Source organism: Ambystoma mexicanum, chromosome 12, assembly GCF_040938575.1.
Source record: "Ambystoma mexicanum isolate Mex_15411 chromosome 12, UKY_AmexF1_1, whole genome shotgun sequence".
NCBI classification, from domain to species: Eukaryota; Metazoa; Chordata; class Amphibia; order Caudata; family Ambystomatidae; genus Ambystoma; species Ambystoma mexicanum.
In genome coordinates, this window is record NC_090936.1 from 1,186,134,564 (window position 1) to 1,186,153,879 (window position 19,316).

The following is a 19,316-nucleotide window of genomic DNA, read 5'->3' on the forward strand; positions in this document are numbered from 1 at the left end:
GCCGGGGTGCCCCGAAAAGTAAAGAACTTACCGGGCGTTTCTTTTTGTCGATGAATGCCTGAAAATGCAAATGAGGAGTTCGTCGAAACACCTCCTCTCACCGCTCCAACCAACGTTGAAGTGCCCAGAGCGAAAGGGAATCGCAGTAAAAACAGGAGTCCCAACAGTGATCCGGACCCAAACACTCTAAAGAAAAGATGGGGATCCTCCCTCGTGAAGCGTCGGTGACACGGTTAACAATCTGGAAAGTCTAGCTTGAACGACAGACTAGTACAAAATGGCTAGCGAGAGCCAGAGAGGAAAAAGGGAAGAAAATCTTCTGCGGATGCAAGTGTGTCCAGTCCCGAACGAGCGGAGGAAAGGACTGATGGGCGATGTGCGGGGCAGAGCCAATGTAGGCGGGGTTACGGCCGCGTGCCGGGCCCCGCTTAAGAAAGAGAGGAAGGACATTTTTGAAAAAACATTTTGGATGCTTTTTACAAAGTGCTCCGGTCCCGTCCCACAGGACGGAGAGATGTCCCATAAGTATGGAGGAAAGGGGACGGGACGTAGGAGTATGTTGTATTTCTGACTGCGGCCGCTTTCACTTTGAGTCTCCTAGGCTCCCCCGGGGAGTGCAGGAGACAAAGTGTAAGCCGCCGCAGTCAGAAATACAACATTGTTGGATTTGTAAATGCTGTGGTTTTCTTTCTACGAATACCACAGCATTTTTAAATACAACTATGCATTGAGGTTTGCTGTGTCTTCAGCTTTGAGTCTCCTCGGCCACAGCAAACAAATACAACCTTATAAATGCTGCAGTTTTCTTTCTAAGTTAGAAAGAAAACTGCAGCATTTATTTTGCAGTGCGTTTAAAAAAGAGGGAAATTGACAGCACTTAGCAGCAGCAGCTTGTGTTAATTTCTTCTCTCCGGCAATAATGAAGCAAAAGCCACCTGCTGGTAGCTTTGGTTTATCACAGCTGGCTGGCTTTTGATTCATTAGTGCTGCAAAGGCAGAAATTAACACAAGCATAGGAGGCTCATCCTTTTCACAAAATGGATGCCTCCTAGTGCTTTAAATCTGTGACTGAGCCACATTTGCTCAAAAATGTACATAGGAACTTTCTTAATGAATATTTTTTATATATATCTTTTGAGCCAATAAAATTATTGATGGCACTATTCCTTTAAACTAAGATTAGAGAGGTCGGATTAAAGTAATCACTGCGTGGTCAGTGCCTGGCAAGTGAAATCTAATGCATTGCACAATTAAAAGAATTACAAAATTTAAAACCAAAAAAACGTACTTTCATCAAACACTCCAGCATTCGCAAGTAATAGAGTGATGATCTTCGGGTCTTTCTCAAGTTGCATTACATGCTTGCTTTCATTTGATAATAAAGTGCAAACATTAATAGCAAAATCCACTTCATTTGGGAGTCCAGATAGCAGTGAAAGCACCAATTTGTTATAATCGTTTGGCGTATTCAAATCCATACACAGCCCATAACTTTGGCGCAGATAATCTATAGGGAAAAAAAAGTATATAATAAGTTACATGTCCTCTAGCACAAACACATGCATCCATAATCGAGCAATATCTAAACATCTAGTCATTGTTCATTGAAATAAAGATCTTTATTTAGGCCGTTAGATTTGAAAGTAAGAAGGGCAAAGGCAGGAAAATTAAAGATACAGTCCATACAACAGAAAGCGGTAGGAAAACAAATATATTTTAGCTTGCTCCAACATTGTGTTACAGTAGCATTTGAATGTAGGGTAAATTAAAGGAACCAAAAAGATTTCAGTTCACTTGGCAGTATGTGTCAGATTCAATATACAGACTGAACAAAACCAAATCTTTTTTTAATTGTTTTTATTTGGTTAGTTGAATTTAATCAACCTTTCAAATATAAAACAATTCACTTTACAACCGAATCCAAAATGTAAACTGTACTGACCAGCAACTATGTAAGTTCATAAACAAATCAGGGACCAAAGGACAGTGCACTCTACAGACAAGTGTACAGGTTACAGATGAAGAATAAGGTTCAAACATGTCCTTGCGGGTGGTGGGGCAGAGATAAATTATCTTCATAGTGAATGTGGTAGGGTGCACGGGAGGCACTGAGGCTTGGTCGGGTCATTTAACACCCCTGACTTCAGATGAGACGTCATGGGTAGCATATTTGGAAGCTAGGTCTGCCCTTCTCTCGCTCTACTCAGAGGTTGAGGACCTGCAGAACTGCAATAGGTTAGGAACATTCTGTTTGAGGGTTGGGAGGAAATTCTCATCAATCAGAAAACATTACCGAAGGAACAAGTTATTACCTGTAACTCCTGGTCTCCAGCATGGGTCTGGCATGGATTCACATGCTGCTCATGAATATTCCCTGTCATCACTCTGGGAATCATCAGTAAAAAAGAAAGCAGTTTCACTTTAGCCTGAAAAATGCTCGTCACTTCCACAACCAAACACTGTCCTTTGGGTCATACTGCCCCAATCCAATGACAATCTCCCTAAACTCCACTCCCGGTAGCCATCTTCAGATTTGGTAGAGCATGTAAAGTGGCAGTATGAACCAAAAAGAGCTACAGAGGGGAAGGAGGGAGGGTTTGCATGTGAAACCATGCCAGACCCCTCATGGACCCATGCCAGATAACAGGAGTTACAGGTTCACATGCTGATAAGATTACATAGCAGTACATATAGAGAACCATGAGAGGTGTCAAGGCTCAACAGAAGCAATACACCTACCCCTGGAACAAACTTGCCTCAAACAGGTTGCGTAGCCCTGCTTGGCCGACCTGGGACTCCTCCCTGGAATTCCTGTCCTTGCAGTAGAATCTTGTGAATGTGTGGGTGGACCTCCACGTAGCCGGCCTGCAGATGTTGAACAGGGGAACACCAGAGAAAAACGCCATCATTGCTGCAATGGCCAGACATTGACCGTGCATGATGCAGCCTGAGAGAACCTTAGACAGGACTTTCCCATGATTCGAGTTGAAAATGTCTCCTGAAAGCTCTTTATACATGCCACACAAAACTTCAAGCCACGACAAAGATCCAGCGAATGCAACGTCCTTCCCGCCGGTGTAGAAGGATTCGTGAAGAAGGCTGGCAGAACCAAAGGTTCGATAAGGGAGTTCCGAAGGAACATTTGGCATAAAGGAGGGATTGTCCCGCTGCACCACCCTCGTAGCGACGAAGGACAAGTTCAGCTGCTTGCAAGAGAGGGCCTGGATCTCCAGAGCCGGCTGGCTGGGGTGATGGCCAATTAGAAAGCAGTCTTCCACGAGAAAAACTTCAAAAAGGGGCCTGGTGCAACAGTTCATACTAGGAACCCATGAGCTTAGTAAAAACCACGTTGAGTTCCAAGAGTGGAGCAGGGGCCTTCACTGGCGGAAAGTCCAGAAGAAGCCCTTGAGGAATTCCCTGATGAGCCTGTGCAACCACAGGGAGGGTTTACCAGGCGCTCTAGTCTAATGGGATACAACAGCCAGACGCACCTTGATAAGAGGCGTGAGCTAGTACAGTCTTATCCAGGGAACGCGGATAGGGAAGGAGCTGCAGAGCTGTGATTCGCAGAAGCGTAATCGGAGCCCTACACCACACTGAAGCGCTTCCATTTGCGACTGTAGCAGGAAAACGTAGATTGAACTCTGGCCTTGGCCATGATTTTATTGCATTCCAGCAGTAGGAAATAACGCCCAAACTCTAGGGCGGCAGGAGCCAGGCCATGAGGCTCAGCGACGCTGGGTCGTGGTGCAGTATTGTTCTGTTTTTTCTGGAGTAAAGATCGAGAAGAGGAGGCAGCCAGATGGACTGAGCCCCTCAAAGGAGGATGTCCAGGTACCAGATCTGCCTTGGCCGTGCCGGAGCAATGAGAATCACCCTGCAATGACGAGTGTGTTGATCACACATAGCAGGAGTGAAATGGGAGGGAAGGTGTACAGGGAGAGCCTTTCCCAAGGGAATGAAAAGACATTGAGTTGGCTGCTGTCACGAAGAGGTCGGTCCGAGGTCGACCCCACTTGTGGAAGAGAAGGGGTGCTTGATCCTAAGCTCTCACTCATGGAAGGACTGCAGTTTACTGCTGAGCAAGTTTGCAATGTTATTCTTGGTGCCTGCCAGGTGAACCAGGATGAGGAACAGGTCTTGAAGAATGGGTCAGTGCCACAGGGACTGTGCTTCCAGGGAGACAGTGGAGGAGCACGTCCCGCCCAGCTTCCAGATGTAGAACATGGTGGTGGTGTTGTCCATGAAGTTCCGCACCACCTTCCCACGCAGCCGACGAAAGGACTTTAGGGCCCAGAAGACTGCCTGGAGCTGCAGGACGTTGATTGAGACAGAGGGCTCTGGCGTGCGACTGTCCGGTGTTGGCCCCCCACCATTCAAGGGAGGCATCCATGGTGACACCAGGTAGTGCGGGATGTGAAATTGAGCTCCTTGTGTGAGATAAGGGGACACCCCACCCCCCCACCATCGTAGAACTTGGCTGAACTCGTGGTTGAGGGCGATCTTGTCCATCCAAGTGCCCGTGACCTGCAGCCACCGTGCATCAAGAAATTCTTGAAGAGTCCTCATCTGGAGCCTGCAGAAGGCAACGTGGTGGATGAAGGGGGACATGCCCAGAAGCAACTTGATGGCTCGTACTGTTGTGGATTGCGCCGTCAGGCACTGCACCTTCCCCAGGATGGCAGCGACCCTGTCCTCCGAGGGGGTAGCCAGGCATGCGACCGTTTTGAGACCGGCACCCATGAACAGAGCGTTCTGCGATGGCTCCACGCAGGACTTGGGGAAATTGACGGAGAATCCGAGATCCAGCGGCAGTCCTATGATCTCCACTGTGTGCTGGTTCGCCATCGCGCAGGAATGGATGAGACAGTCGTTTAGATATGTGTTGAAGTGGACACCCTTGAGGAATAGATGCGCAGCCACTGGAGTCGGGCACCTTGTGAACACCCTTGGCACCGATTTCAGGCCAAAGGGCAGGGCTTTGAACTGATAGTTCTGCCCCTGGACCACAAACCGTAGGAACTTCGATGTTTTCGGTGGATGGGGACGTGAAAGTAAGTAGGCATCCTCCAGGTCCACCATCATCAGGAAATGCCCTTTTTCCAGGTGGTCGAGCATGTGCTGCAACATTTCTATCCCGAACTTCTGGGACTTAGTGTTTGGTGAGGCGTCAAGTCCAGGATTAGCTGCCCCCCCCGGAGACGGTGAGGGAGTGGCTCTATAACCCCTTTTCTTCACATGGCCTGAACACCCTGCAGCAGTTGAGCCACGTGTAGTTCTTGACGCGCCACAGGAGTAATGAGAGGGTACATGTGTTGGAACACCAGGGTGTGTCCTTGATGAAGAACGTCCAGCACACATTTGTCCATGGGGATGGACTTGCACTATTTGACAAACCTTTGATAGCCGACATCCCACTTGGGTATGAAAGTGGGGGGCCTGGGTCCCAGGCCGGTTCAGGCCTACCTGAGCGTCTATGTCCTGGGCTGTGGATGACGACGCTGGCCTCTGCTACTGTAGGCCTGCAAGCGGCCTCTGTAGGCTTCCTGTGTTGTGGAACTGGAGTAGTAAACTCCTTGGAGGACCAAATGTACTTTCTTGTTGAGCACGGAAAGGAAGTCAACCTCCTCTGCTGCAGAGTCCCCAGTGAGGGAGCCTTCTCAGTGTGTCTTAATTGCTTGGACTGGACGTCCGACCCGAAGTCTGTGCCTTTCAATCAACCCTGGCGTCAGAGGGCCAAGCCATTGCCCATTTGGCAGAGTGCGCAATGTCGAGCACCACTGTGATGGCATGGTCAGAGGCCACCTCGCCTTCCTTGAACAGGGCCAGGGCTTCGGTCTTGTCTTCTGGTAAGAAGTCCAAAATGGGACAGATCTTATACCAGTGCTCCCCGTCGTAGTGAGACAGGATTGCCAGGGTATTGGCTGCCTTGACGGTGGAAGCCGCAGTGTAAATGATGCGCTCGCCAACCGCATCAAACTTCTTTGCCTCCTGATCTGGGGACACCCAGGAAGAAGACTATGGATTCGACGAGCTCTTCCTGGCAGCGGCAGACACCAGAATATGGAGAAGGCTGCAATCTCAATGACCTGGAGCACCAGTCCGGAATCCTGTATAGTATATCTCTCTTGAAGGGTGCAGTACTTGGCATCTTCATCAGGGCCAAAACAGTCCAGCAAAGGGATGCACATGACTGTCTTCCGTGAGGACTCTCAGCATTGAAAAAAACCTTTTTCCTCTGGCACCAACTGAAGAGAGCAAATGCCCTCGAAATCATAGCGTGTAAAGATCCAACCTTGACCGGTGGTGAATCCCTGGTGGGCCACAGCCGCTCCTCGTCAGCCAGACCATAGTCATACTTGCCGGTATGAGTAGCCGTAGTGTCCATATCAGTACCCGTGTCGGTGCGCAGCGGTTCCTTCACCACTGGAGTCATAGGTTTCTGGCCCGGCGTGGCAGCTGGTGACACTTCAGCCTTGAAGGTTCATGCTCGTGCTTCTTCCCAGCAGGGCTCGGTTTACGCCTTGGCGGGCTTGGGGGTCTGGCTGGCGGTCTAGGAGGACTAGGGACGGGGCCAGGCACAGGAGCTGCCGGCAGCCTCTGCTGTATTTACGACACCAAGGTCTGGAGGGTTCTTACGAATGTCCAGTGACATGTCAATGGGCACCACTTGGGGTGCAAGCGGAGCAGCTGGCAGCGGATCTGGCCTGGAACACCTCAGAGAGGCAAATGGCTGATCAGCTCCCCAGGCAATCAGTCCTGGGACATGGGGCTGATGCCCCAGTCATGATCAGAGTAGTAGTCCTTGGGCAAGTGCCAGTTATCAGAGATCGCATAAATGTGGGAGGGATTTCCTTCCCCCACCAGGACAACCGAGGACATCTTCACCGGCCTGGGAAGAAAATCCTTTGGAGGCAGCAGCTCCCTCACCCTACCAGAATCCTTTGAGTGGAGGAGGCGACGATGGGCACCTGCGACCTGATAGGCACATCCGTGGCAGTTGTGGTCGGGATTGTTGCAGCAGACGGGAGGTCGTAAAGGCACAGTCACTCTCTGAGTCACCGTTGTTGTGATCATAGAAGCGACAGTTGTCTTAGGGTCCTCCCTCACCGAAGTAAAAATGGTGGTGGTTGTCGACGGGACCATCGACGTGGACACAGATGAGGTCGCAACGGGGTTGTGGTCAGTCGACAAGGTAGTCTTGGAAGACAAAGTAGTCGTCAACGAAGTCTAGATCTTCAAGGACGAAGGGGTCATTAACAGGGTCTTCAATGGTCCAACCTCAGGCTTGTCTTTGGATGAGGCTCTGTGCTTTGAAGGGGTCAGGGACTTCCTCGCTGAAGGCACCCCCACTAACCGGTTGACTCACTGTGGAATGAAATGGAGATGGGGAATGGGCCCTTCCTGAAATGGGTCCTGCAGTCGCGGCGACCCTAGCGGGATCAACAGCGTGGTACTTGGCCTTCTTTCGTATAGCCTGAGAAAGGGCATTCTCAAAGGACCTCGACCTCTTCCCAGAGGTAGCACGCTCATGAGACCGGTGGGTCCTGGACGAGGCAACTCTGCCCCCATAGACTGAGTCAGAGGCCTTCGACCTCCTTGAGCCACGCCACCAACCTGCGATAACAGTGCTGCTTTGTCTTCTCCAGGGATTTGCGGCAGATCTTGCATCCGTCGTCATCCTGGTCTGGGTGCTGACATTACACACTTGAGGTGCCGATCTTCGATTAAGACATTCTTCAGGCCACACTTCTCGCAAGCCCAGAGAAGGCTTTTCTTGCCTGCCATGGACATGGTTAAGGTGCAAAGTAGGTCCAAGCCTGGGCCTCTCTGAAAACTTGTTCCCTGCTGCAGGTAGTCAACCGCGACGGATGAAGGATCGTGGAAAAACAATCAAAAGTTATCAAAAAACTCAATTCTTGTGGAGAAATGAGAGAGGACTCCCAAAACTGAAACGTGCTGCAGAAATCTGACGATGGCCACATGGGGTGGAGCTTAGTGAGACGACTGTCATTGGCAGGGGGCAATTTGACCCAGAGGACAGTGATTGGTTACAAGAGACAAGCAGTTTTCAGGCAGAAGTGAAACAGTTTTCTTTTTTACTGAGGATTCCCAGCCTGACAATCGGGAATATTGATGAGCATGTGAATCCAAGCCAGACCCCAGGCTGGAGAAGGCAAGTCATTTGTTCTTCTAATGAATTCCTTCCCTCCCACACATTCTTCCATTTTAGTAGCCTCTCAAAGCAGGACAGAAATCTTTAAAAACCTGCTAGACCTCAAGGCGAGGAACTTAGTTCATCTACTCTACTTAGTGGAATGCACTCTGTGCACACACTTTAGGGTACTTTTCTTTTAACTGTAAAAAAACATGATGCCGACCTAAAGAAACTTTACTTGTACTGCCTACATGCATTTGCAAAACAGAACTAATGCAGCTCGGATTGTTTCAGATGACATCTAATCCGGACATTTGTGTACAGGCGCTTTATAAATGACAAGTCAAATGTAAAATAAAATATCAGCAAGCATATTTTATTCTTTAACTGGAAACCATGGCCAAGCTTTAAACAAGATATATGCAAAAATCCACAGATATTGATCACAGGCAAAGACCATCACCAGGAGTATGCAAAGCGCCTGTTGTGCCAGCTGAGAACATACGTTGCATACTTTTTAGATCTTAATAATGTAAGCTAGTACATATCACTTCATGCCAAAATCTTGCTGCTTGAAATAACCAGGTTACTCACTGTAGTGACCACCTTACCCCTAAGTCCATAGTCCCCTTTCCTCCATACTTATGGGACATCTCTCCGTCCTGTGGGACGGGACCGGAGCACTTTGTAAAAAGCATCGAAAAATGGTTTTAAAAAAGGTGTCCTTCCTCTCTTTCTTGCGCTGGGCCCGGCACGCGGACGCAACCCCGCCCGCCTTGGCTCCGCCCCGCGCATCGCCCATCAGTCCTTTTCTATCGCCAGGTATAAGACCTATTAGCAATAACAGAGGAACCTCATTAGAGGGGACGGCGGGCGGGCGTATGGAGGAAAGGGGACTATGGACTAGGACTAAGGTGGTCACTACGGTGAGTAACCTGGTTATACTCCTACGTCCCCCGTGCCCTTTCCTCCATACTTGTGGAGATTCCCAAGCACTCCTTACAGGAACTACGGGTGGATGGAAATACCCCTTACTGAAACAGGTTCTTCAGCACAGCCTCACCAAACTGAGCATCAGCTCTTGAGCTCATGTGAAGACAATAATGCTTACAAAAAGCAGATGGGGAGGCCCAAGTAGCTGCCCTAGCGATGGACTCCTAGGGGACATTTCTGAAAAGCAACCGCAGCTGCTTTGCCCCGCACTGTGCATGAATACCCTTAGGAGGCTTCAGCCCTTGGACGGTGAAAGACTCCGTAATGCAGGCGGCGATCCACGAAAAAATAGTCGCCTTAGATGCCTGCTTACCCTGAGGGTTACCAAAAGTCACAAACAGTTGAGACGAACTCCTAAGCTCAGATGTTCTGTCCAAATAGAGCTTGAGAGCCCTTCTGACATCGAGACAATGCAGAACCCTTTCTGCCTCTGAGGTAGGGTCCGGAAAAAAGACCGGCAGGGAGATCGACTGATTCAAATGAAATTCAGATACCACCTTCGACAGGAAAGCAGGATTCGTCCGTAGGACTACCTTATCCTTGTGAAAGACCAAAAAGGGATGCTCCACCGACAAGGCCTGGACCTCACTCACCCGCCTTGCTGACGTAACGGTGACCAAAAAAGACACTTTCCAGAACAGGTATTTGAGGTCCACTGCAGCCATTGACACGCCGCCGTCAGGACTACATTTAGATCCCACGACGGGTGCGGACTACGAATTGGAGGATAGAGGCGTGTCAAGCCTGCAAGATGTCTCTTAACCACTGGGTTAGACAGAGTAAGAGCATTGGTCCGTGGAAAGTTAAGCAGAAACCGCTAAAAGGTAAGTTCTGCATGACAGAACATGGACACCCGACTCTGCTAAGAAGGATACAAAGGACAACACTGTCAACTGTAGCCCCCCCCCCCTTGGGTACAACTGCCTGTTTAAACACCAATGGCAGAACCTGAGAAATGTGCTTCTGTACTGGGACCTAGTCGAGGGTTTCCTGCCTGCCTGGATAATACGCATGTTATCCGCAAACAAGTTAAGATGTTCTAAAGACTTGAAACCAAGCACCATGCCGCCAAGCTGAGCGATTGTGGGGAGGGGTGCCACATCTGCTGTCCACCCCCCGATGAAGATCGGGGGTCACTGGTAACCTGATCGGCGGATAGACCGACAGGTGTTGAAGTTCTGAGAACCAAAACCTGGCCGGCCACCACGGGGCTATGAGTAGAAGGGAACAGTTCACCGCATTCTTCAGCTTCCAAATTGCGCGGTGAAGGGAAGGCGTAAGCTCATGTTGTGCCATGGAATCTCGAGAGCATCGCCCAGAGAGGAGGCTCCCAGCCCCCCTCTGGAGGCATACTGAGGAAGCTTCTTGGTAACAGCCATAGCGAAGAGGTCCACCTCCGGTGTGCCCCAATGCAGGAAAATCCATCCGCTGCGACATTCAGCTGGCCCGGAACGTGCAATGCAAGCAGCCAAACACCATGAAGCACAGCCCACTCCCAAATCTGGATGGACAGGTCCACAAGAGAGGGAGACTTGGTTCCCCCTTGCTTGTTGATGTAATACATTGACACAACATTGTCCGTACGTATGCGGACCACCTTGTTGGCTATGATCGTTCTGAACACCCTTAGCGCTAGGAAGAGCGCCAGAAGCTCCAAATGATTTATGTGGAGGAACTTGTCCTGAGGTGACTAGAGATCCGAGACCTGAAAAGGATACAACATCGCACCCCACCCCAGGAGGGAGGAGTCCGTCGTGATCGTCACCATAGGAGCTGGGTCCTGGAACCCCCGCACCAACCAACAGGTTGCTGAGAGATGACCACCATTCCAGGTCCACTCTCATGGAAACCGGAATCATTACCAGCTTGGAATCCGGGTCCACAGCCTGACGCCAAGAACTCCGAAGAGCCACCTGAGACCGCCTCATCTTGAGACGAGCAAGAGGAAGAGCCAACACGCACGAGGCCATGAGGCCCAGAAGCCTCTGGAACCACCAAGCCGACATGCTTTCCGACTGCGCAAACATCTGACACGTGGCTAACAGATCCGCCATTCTGTCCCCGGTCAGGTACACTCTGCAGTCGATCGTGTTCCAGCAAAAACCCAGGAAAATCAAATCCTGCAAGACCGTCATGGAAGATTTGCCAGTTCACCGGCAGCCCAAGATGGAACAGGAGCTGAAGGAGAGACTGAAGATTGCCCGCTGCTTTCAACGGGCAAGGACTGCGTAAGAGCCAGTCGTCCAAATACGGATACACAAGGATACCTTGCAGACTAAGATCGGCCGCAATCACCGACATCTTCATGAAGACACGCGGCTGAAAGGAAGCACTCGAAACTGGAAGTGCTCCTCTCCCAAAGAGAAACAGATATCTCCCGTGTGGATTCCAAATCAGAATATGCATATACGAATCCTGAAGATCCACTACGCTGAGCCAATCGCCCATCTGCAAGGAGGACCGTATCTGGCTTGGCGTAATCATCTTGAATTTCTCTTGGGGTAGGAAAAGATTGAACTGAGAAAGGTCTAGGATGGTGCGCAGGCCAGCCTGGTTGGGTTTGGGCACCGTAAACAGCCGGGAGAAGAAGCCCTCCCCTCGATCCCCAAGGAGAATGGGTTCTACAGCTCTGAGGTCTAGAAGTTTCTGGACCTCGGCTTTGAGGGAGGGCAAGCCCAACAGCCGAAAAGGAGGGTTGAAGGGTGGGGTAGGGGTAAGCGGAAGCCCGCCCGAGAGACTGACGAGCCATCTGTCTGCGGTGATGGTCTGCCATGCCTTCCAATGAGACGCAATCCGTCCTCCCACCGGGGTCTCGTGCGAGCGCAGAGAACCCTCATTTTTGTAGTTTTTGTCAGTGGTGTTGCCACCTGAACCTGAGGAGGCAGCTGAGGAGTGGGAGAAAAACCGAGTCCGTTGTTGCCTCCGGCGGTTGTTCCCCGAAGGGGCATCCACTTTGCGAGATTTCCGACCTAGGAAGCCCCTAAAGCCAGAGGAGGGTCGACTTTGCGACAACGGTCTCGGGGTTTTGAAAGGGGTCTCAACAAGGACCGACAAGGACTTAGCTGTCTGAGTGCTATCCTTTGTCTTGGTCAGCTCTACATCTGTTGTAGAATGAAAGAGCTCCTTACCATCGAACAGAAGGTCCAACACCTTGTCCTGCACTTCTTTTGAGAATTTGGTTGCATGCAGCCACGCCTGTCGTGAGGTATCAAACCCTGGCATGATGCCCCGAGCCGAGGTGTCTACGTGATTAGCCGCAGCCTCCAGGAGATCATGGGCCAAGACCTTGGCATCGGATAATGCCGCTTTAAAGTCTTCCAGCTTCTCAACCGGGATGAACTCCTCAAACTCTGACAGACCTTGCCACATCTGCATATTAGCCCCCGCAAAAACCAGTTCGGCATTGGCCTGCCTGAGCTGCAAGGCCGCGTTGGCAACATTTTTCTCCCAAGGGAGTCAAGGAGCTTATCCTCCTTTCCCAGAACCTGAGTAGCCGTCGTGGAAGAGGATGCTGCAGGCCTGGACTGCAAAGTGGCCGCAGCCACCACTGTGGAGGAGGGGGGCGGACAAGATGACAGGGCCACCTCTTCCGAAGAATGCAGCCTATATCGCGCGTCTATTTTCTTATTGATGAAAAGTCCAGAGTGTGGCTTTTCAAAGACCCTGCAGACCTCGGCCAGAACGTCCTTCTGTAAGAACAGGCCGGTACGCTCCAAAGGAGACAGGGTGAACACCCCAGAAAGCACGCCCTCCTGCGGAGTGGGTGCCTCGGGCACCGGAACATCCAAGAAGCACATCATGTCCAGTACCCGGTCATGAAAAGCTCTAATGGAGCGGGGAAGGTCCTCGTTGTCCTGATCGCCCTGCACGTCATCCGACAGGTCAGGATCCTGCTGAACCATGTCGGCCGCTGCCTTGTCCACGGGGGACAATAGGGGCAAAGGCGGAACCACCGGAGGAACGGGTGGAGCCGGAGGCACGGGCGGACATATCTCTCTAAAAAGCCCTTTGAAATATTCCCTCATGGGGTCGGTACGCATGAGCGTCTGAAATTTGACAAAAAAGGCGTCCTCCGGGGACTGTTTTGGAACCAGAGGAGGCCACTCATGAGGACAATTCCAGGAACGTTACGGAGAAGTGTGCCACACCGGTCCCTCCACCGACGTATCCACATAAATCAAAGGTGCCAACCCCGCAGGCAACAAAACATTATGCGGAAGGGGCATCCGAGTGTTCCAATCATACACTGGCAGATAAGGATGTGCACAAGGAACCCTATGTTCACCCACGGAACCAAACCCTACACCTGAGGCCGATGGCGTAGTTGTCATCACCTGAGGGGAACTGCAGCACATGAGGAAGAGAGGTAGGGGTCCACGTCGATGGATAAGGGGTCTTAACTTTAGCCTTTACATAAGTAACCTCGGCTGAGCCGGTACTATGTGGCCTGGAATGTTTCTGCGACATACCAATCGCCAAATTAGCCTTCCGAGGAAGGACCTCGGCACTGCCGGTAAAAGAAGAACTTTCCTTCTTTGCCCCCTCAACAGATCTGGCATCGCCACTAGAGCGGGAACGGTGAGAAACAACCCTCACCGATGAGGCCTTGCCAGGTCTCTCAGAAGTGTTGGTAACGTTAGCCTCTGTGCGAGGGGCCTCAGACCCAAGTCCGGTAAAAGCTTTACTGGCGCAGGCCTCGAACATCCGTTCGGTAATACCAAGCCCCGCCCAGGCCTCGGGGCAAACCCTGGTCTTATTTTTGAGGGAAGCCGACAGAGGGGCCTCAGAGCAAGCTCCGGTACCGCACGACTCAGTAGAATTGGGCCTACAAGCAGCCCCCACAGGAGGGGCCTTGGAATGTACTCTGGTATCCACAGGCCCCTTACGGAGACCCTCGGAGAAAACTCTGGTATAATTATTAGGCCCAATGGGCACCTCAGGGCGAACCCCGGTGACAGAGCCATCCACGCCCCTCCCCCCCCAGGAGGATCCCGGAAAGGTGTCTCCCGGCTGGGGTGCTCTGAAAAGTAAAGAACTTACCGGGCGTCTCTTCTTTTCGTAGATGAACGCTTGAAAATGCGGAGGAGGAGTTTGTCGGAACACCACCTCCCACCGCTCCAACCGACGCTGAAGAGCCCAGACCGAAAGGGAGTCATAGTACAAACAGGAGTCCCAATGGTGATCCGGACCCAAACACTCTAAACAAAGAGGATGGGGATCCGCTCTCGCGAAGCGTCGGTGACACGATGAACAATCTGGAAAGTCTAGTTTGACAAACAGACTAGTACACGATCGCTAGTGAGAGCCAGAGAGGGGGGAAAAAAAAAATCTTCTGCGGACGCAAATGCTTCCAGTTCCGAACGAGCGGAGAAAAGGACTGATGGGCAATGCGAAGGGCGGAGCCAAGGTGGGTGGGGTTACGGCCATGTGCCGGGCCCCGTACAAGCAAGAGCGGAAGGACAAATGTTTGCAAAATTCTTTATGCTTTTTACAAAGTGCTCCGGTCCCGTCCCACAGAACGGAGAGATGTCCCATAAGTATGGAGGAAAGGGGACAGGACGTAGGAGTATGTAATAACATGTTATCCCACTTAATAGTGCTCATTGCATCAACCTACCTCGGAAGGATGGTAAGGAGCGTGGACTATGCCGAGGTCTGAGCTTTGAAGTGCAGGCTGGCCTCATGTGAGAGGAGAACCCTAGAGCGATCGTTAGAACTTGGGGATGGTTGACAAATGCAATCTTCCGTTTCCCTGCACAGCGCACTAGTGGGCGTGGCAGACAGGTAGCACAAAGAAAAGCACAAGCATGGTGCATATTGTCATATGGTATTCGTAGGATGTATTGTCATCAAACTGGCCTTTAACATAGCCATCTGCATTGCAAGGGGCTTCCACAGCTTTTGGATTGTTTTAGATTATAATCCAATTGCAGGGGTCCGGGCATGCATACCACGCTTTGAGCACTTATGCCCCTCCCACCACTGTGGGTGCCACTGCTAAAGAGTTTCTTGCTGTGTGTTCGAGATGGAGTTTGTTGATGGTGGATGGGCCTCTGGATCTAGCAAAGAGCTGGTTATCATTGATAAATGGAACAGGTGAGTTGAGCGTGAGGATATAATTGGGAAGTCAGCGAGACTCCCTTCTGCCCATAGAGTTCTGCAAATGAAAACCACAGTGAGAGCATCAAAGTGAGATCTATGCTGCATTCGTCAGGGACTCTCACAAATAAGTTACATTCAGTCCAAGTAGGCTGGGGAAGGTGTGCGTACAGGAGGCACAATCCAAACCCTTTTGCAAGCCCCCGGAGAGGTAGGTGTTTTGTTTCTTTGTACCGTTCCTGAGCTGCTCTACAGTGTGTTTGCTCTAACAAGTGGTGTTTGTACCATAAAGTCTGTCACAGATAGTGGCGGGCGGGAGGAGTTGGGGAAGAAAATGCTTAAAGCACATTGTTTCCCAGAACTCTGTCTAAGCAGTAAGATGTTCAACAGACCACAGCCTAGTACCAGTTGGTGCAGACTACTACATATTTAAATTGGCGTTATGTTGATTTATATTACGCACCGCTGTCATTTGCAGCTGACATGGCTCTGCAAAAAAGTGGGTAGAGATTTGGTTAGTGAGGAAGAGCGGGATAAGATGGATTTTGTGCTCATCTGTTGAGTGCAGAACCAGGAGAAACTGGAGTCCGTACATGTTAGCATTTTAGGTGTGCTTTGTTATGCCCACTGGGATTGCTGTGTCCGTAAGTATAAAGTACAGTTGAGTGGTTTGTTGTCTGCAGATATTGGGTTTGTAGTATTAGAGAGGTGTGAAGATCTAGAAAAAGGAAGGGGTTGGTTAGTTGGTTTCGGGTGATTACTGGGTGTTGAGTCGTTTTATTGTCAGTTCATTTTGTATGGTCCTGTGATTTCTTTGGCCCTGGTGTATGGTGGCTTGTGTCTAAACCAAATCTATACTACTGAATCAGTATGATTCTAGTGTGGCTAAATACAAAATCAGTGTTAACCAATTCATTACAATTTGAGTGTGGCAAAGTTCAAAGCAGGGGGACCAAGTTAGTATAGTTGTAGTCTGGGTAAATTCAAAAACCGCAGAAATCTAGTTAGTACAGTTCTAGTGTGGCTAAATTCAAAGCAGCGGAGGCACAATCTGTAAAGTTCTAGGGTGGCTAAATGAAAAAGCAGCGTTGACTAACTCTACAATTCTGGTGTGGCTAAATTCAAAAGCAGCGGGATTACAGTTCTGAAGTGTTTACATTCAAAGCATCAGATGGCAAAATACTACAGTTCTGGTGTGGTTAAATTCACAAACAGCATGAACCAGTTTAGTAGGATTCTAGTACGGCTAAATTCAAAAGCAGCGGACGGCAAATTATTACAATTCTAATGTGGCTAAATTAAAAGCAGCATTAAATAAGTCAGTACAATTCTGGTGTGGAAAAATCCCAAAGCGGCGAATGCCAAATCAATACAGTTCTATTGTGGGTAAACTCAAAAGCAGCGTTAAACAAATCAGTGCAATTCTTTTGTGGCTAAATTCAAAAGCAGTGTTAACTAAATCTTTATAAATCTTGAGACTAAATTCAAAAGCAAAGGACATCAAATCAGTACAGTAATAGTGTGGCTAAAATCAAAAGCATTGTTATCCAACTAACGCAGCAGTGAAATTCGAATATGGTGCTACCCACAGCGCAGCAAAATTCAACTGATTTAGCCCAAGCAGTGGCAAAATTCAAATGTGGTGTAACCCCAACAGTATCAAAATTCTAGAATGGCAACGCCCATGCAGTTGCACAATTCGAAATGTGGTGCACTATATATTTGGGTAATTCTGGGAGACAAAATACAAGTGTGCAAAAAGATAGTGACGAATTTTAAAGCCGATATCTAAACTGGGAAACCATGTGACCTACCTCTTCCTGGTTTCATTAAATCCAGCAAAAAATGCTCATTTGGTACGCGGACACCGTGCGAGTGGTGCACGTTACACTTAATCTCCGGAATTTTGCCTAAGCAAAAGGTAGTTTTCATCAGTTGTAAGTATTACGATGGTTACTTCATTTAGAAGTATTTGGATCTTCATTTAACTTGGGGCCACTGTGGTTCACTTGATTATAATGAGCATTTTTTCGCACTTACCCCTTCTAGAATCTAATAGTACGTAATTTTGAGTCTGCAAGTGGCTAGACGTTTTACTGGAACACAGGAGTCATCCATTTATGACGAGTCGAATTATCTTTGTCGATTAGTTTGGAGTTACTGTATGTTTAACAGATACTTCACTGAGTTAAGGGTGGTCCTTAGTGAGATATCGATACGCTCATTCAGATTAATTTTGACATCAGCACTGAGTTTTTACATTTATTCAGGACTTCTGCCAGCCTTAGGATACTTCGATTATATCCAAAACGGGGATTGTACAACCTGGTTGGTTTTCCTACTGAGGTTCCATTTGGAATTATTCTCCATCTTCCAAACCTTTGGGTAAGCACGTGGGTCTTTATTTATTTTTGATTTATATATCTTTGGTTGACTATTGGTTGAATCAGAACTTGATGTTCTGATTTTTGATTAGTGAGTATGACCTCCTGTCTAAATTAGATATCCTTGATGGATTCCCCATAGATTGGAGACAGCTGTGGATATTCTTGACCTGCACAATATTCGTTCAGTGTGGAAGACTACATATAACGACACAGTAGAGGTAACCTTTTACACTACTGCTTTTTCACTTCTCTTCTTTTGGAGTCAAACCGGTGTTAGAATTATGGTTCACCAACCATCAAGTAAAACATAGGGAATGAGCTATTTCTCTTTCTGCATTAAGTTGGAAGTGATTAATGTGAATGCTTTGTCTAAAGGATTTTGAGGATTTATTAAATGAAAAGGTGATTAATAATTGTATGTATATATGTAATTGCAGATTTTTATCGCTCCTGAAGAAGGGGAGTTTCCACGAAACGCATAGAGTTGGAAATCACACCTGTACATAAGAACATATTGTTTGGTTTGTTCCTTTGCTTGTTATGATGGTCTTATATGCAATTTACTATTGTTTGTACAAATTAATTTGCTCAACCAAATGTATATATACTTTTACTTTGAGTTTATTTCTCTGAATTACATATTTTTCAAAATATAACTAATGTATTGACTGATTTATTTCAGCTCTAATGGTATGCAGGGGACGAGAGTGTCTTTAAATTTAGACACTTTTCTTAGTTTAAACCTAGTCCCGCAAATAGCAAGTGTGGCAAAATGCAGCAGCTAGCGAGATTTAGTGCAACAAAAGACAAAACAAACAGTTGGAACACGTTGGTAACCACGATACATGTGTAGCAGAATACAGTAAGATTCAGTGAAGACGTCCCTTCTCTGGATGTAGCTGGAGAAGGGGAGTGTGCCGTCCTGCAGGGCTGGGGTGCCAGGTGAACAATGATGGTTGGAGTTTTAAGGAGGCGCCTTTAGCCTGTGCCCTTGGAGCAATGCTTTAGAAATGGGGAGTGGGAAAGGAGAGGAAAAAGAGCAGAAAAAAAAGGACTCTACCAAAGGCAAAGTCGTCTAGGAGCAATCCAGCACACAAATGGATTGGAAATCACACTAAAGACAGATGGATCCCTCCTATAAACATTTAGCTGCCGTTGCTTCTGGCAGGCAGCACTGAATGTAAGTCATAAGACCTCGAAGCCCTTGTTTGCCTTCGAGTTGCTCTAGTGCTCACAACCTTGCCATCTCCAATACAAGAGCAGGAATCAGTCCAATATGCTGTACCTCTTTGGCGTGAGTCTTTCTGCGTGGGACTTTTGGGAGCAGCACTGGCCGCAGAGACCCTTGTGGCACAGAAACAGTGGCGCATAAGCACAATTGGTGGCGCTCAGTTGGCACAAGAGTGATTTGGTTGCAGTTGCTAACATTTGCAATTTCTAAATCTTCTTCGCACTTAATGAGCGATAGCATTTTGAGTTTCAAGAGTAGAGATCATGTGCATCTCCCACTATGCAGCACGCCTGCATTTTACACTAACAGGGTTATATGGTATCTGAACAAGGCCACCAGCAACCGGGCTTCACACAAAAGTTCCACGTGATATGAAGATAATCTTACTGAGAAACCATTTGACAAATATTGAGCAAGCTTTGGATTTCAGACCACCCAAAATTTCAAA

At 48.7% G+C, this 19,316-nt stretch overlaps 1 protein-coding gene across 1 annotated transcript in view; it reads right to left on the bottom strand.

Moving 5' to 3' along the window:
- Nucleotides 1-19,316, bottom strand: part of ARID2 (AT-rich interaction domain 2) — a 1,843,885-nt gene that overhangs the window by 1,405,523 nt on the left and 419,046 nt on the right. The window contains exon 5 of the mRNA XM_069629837.1: nt 1,289-1,507. Within this exon, the coding sequence (XP_069485938.1) occupies nt 1,289-1,507 (219 nt within the window). The remainder of the gene's footprint in view (nt 1-1,288; nt 1,508-19,316) is intronic.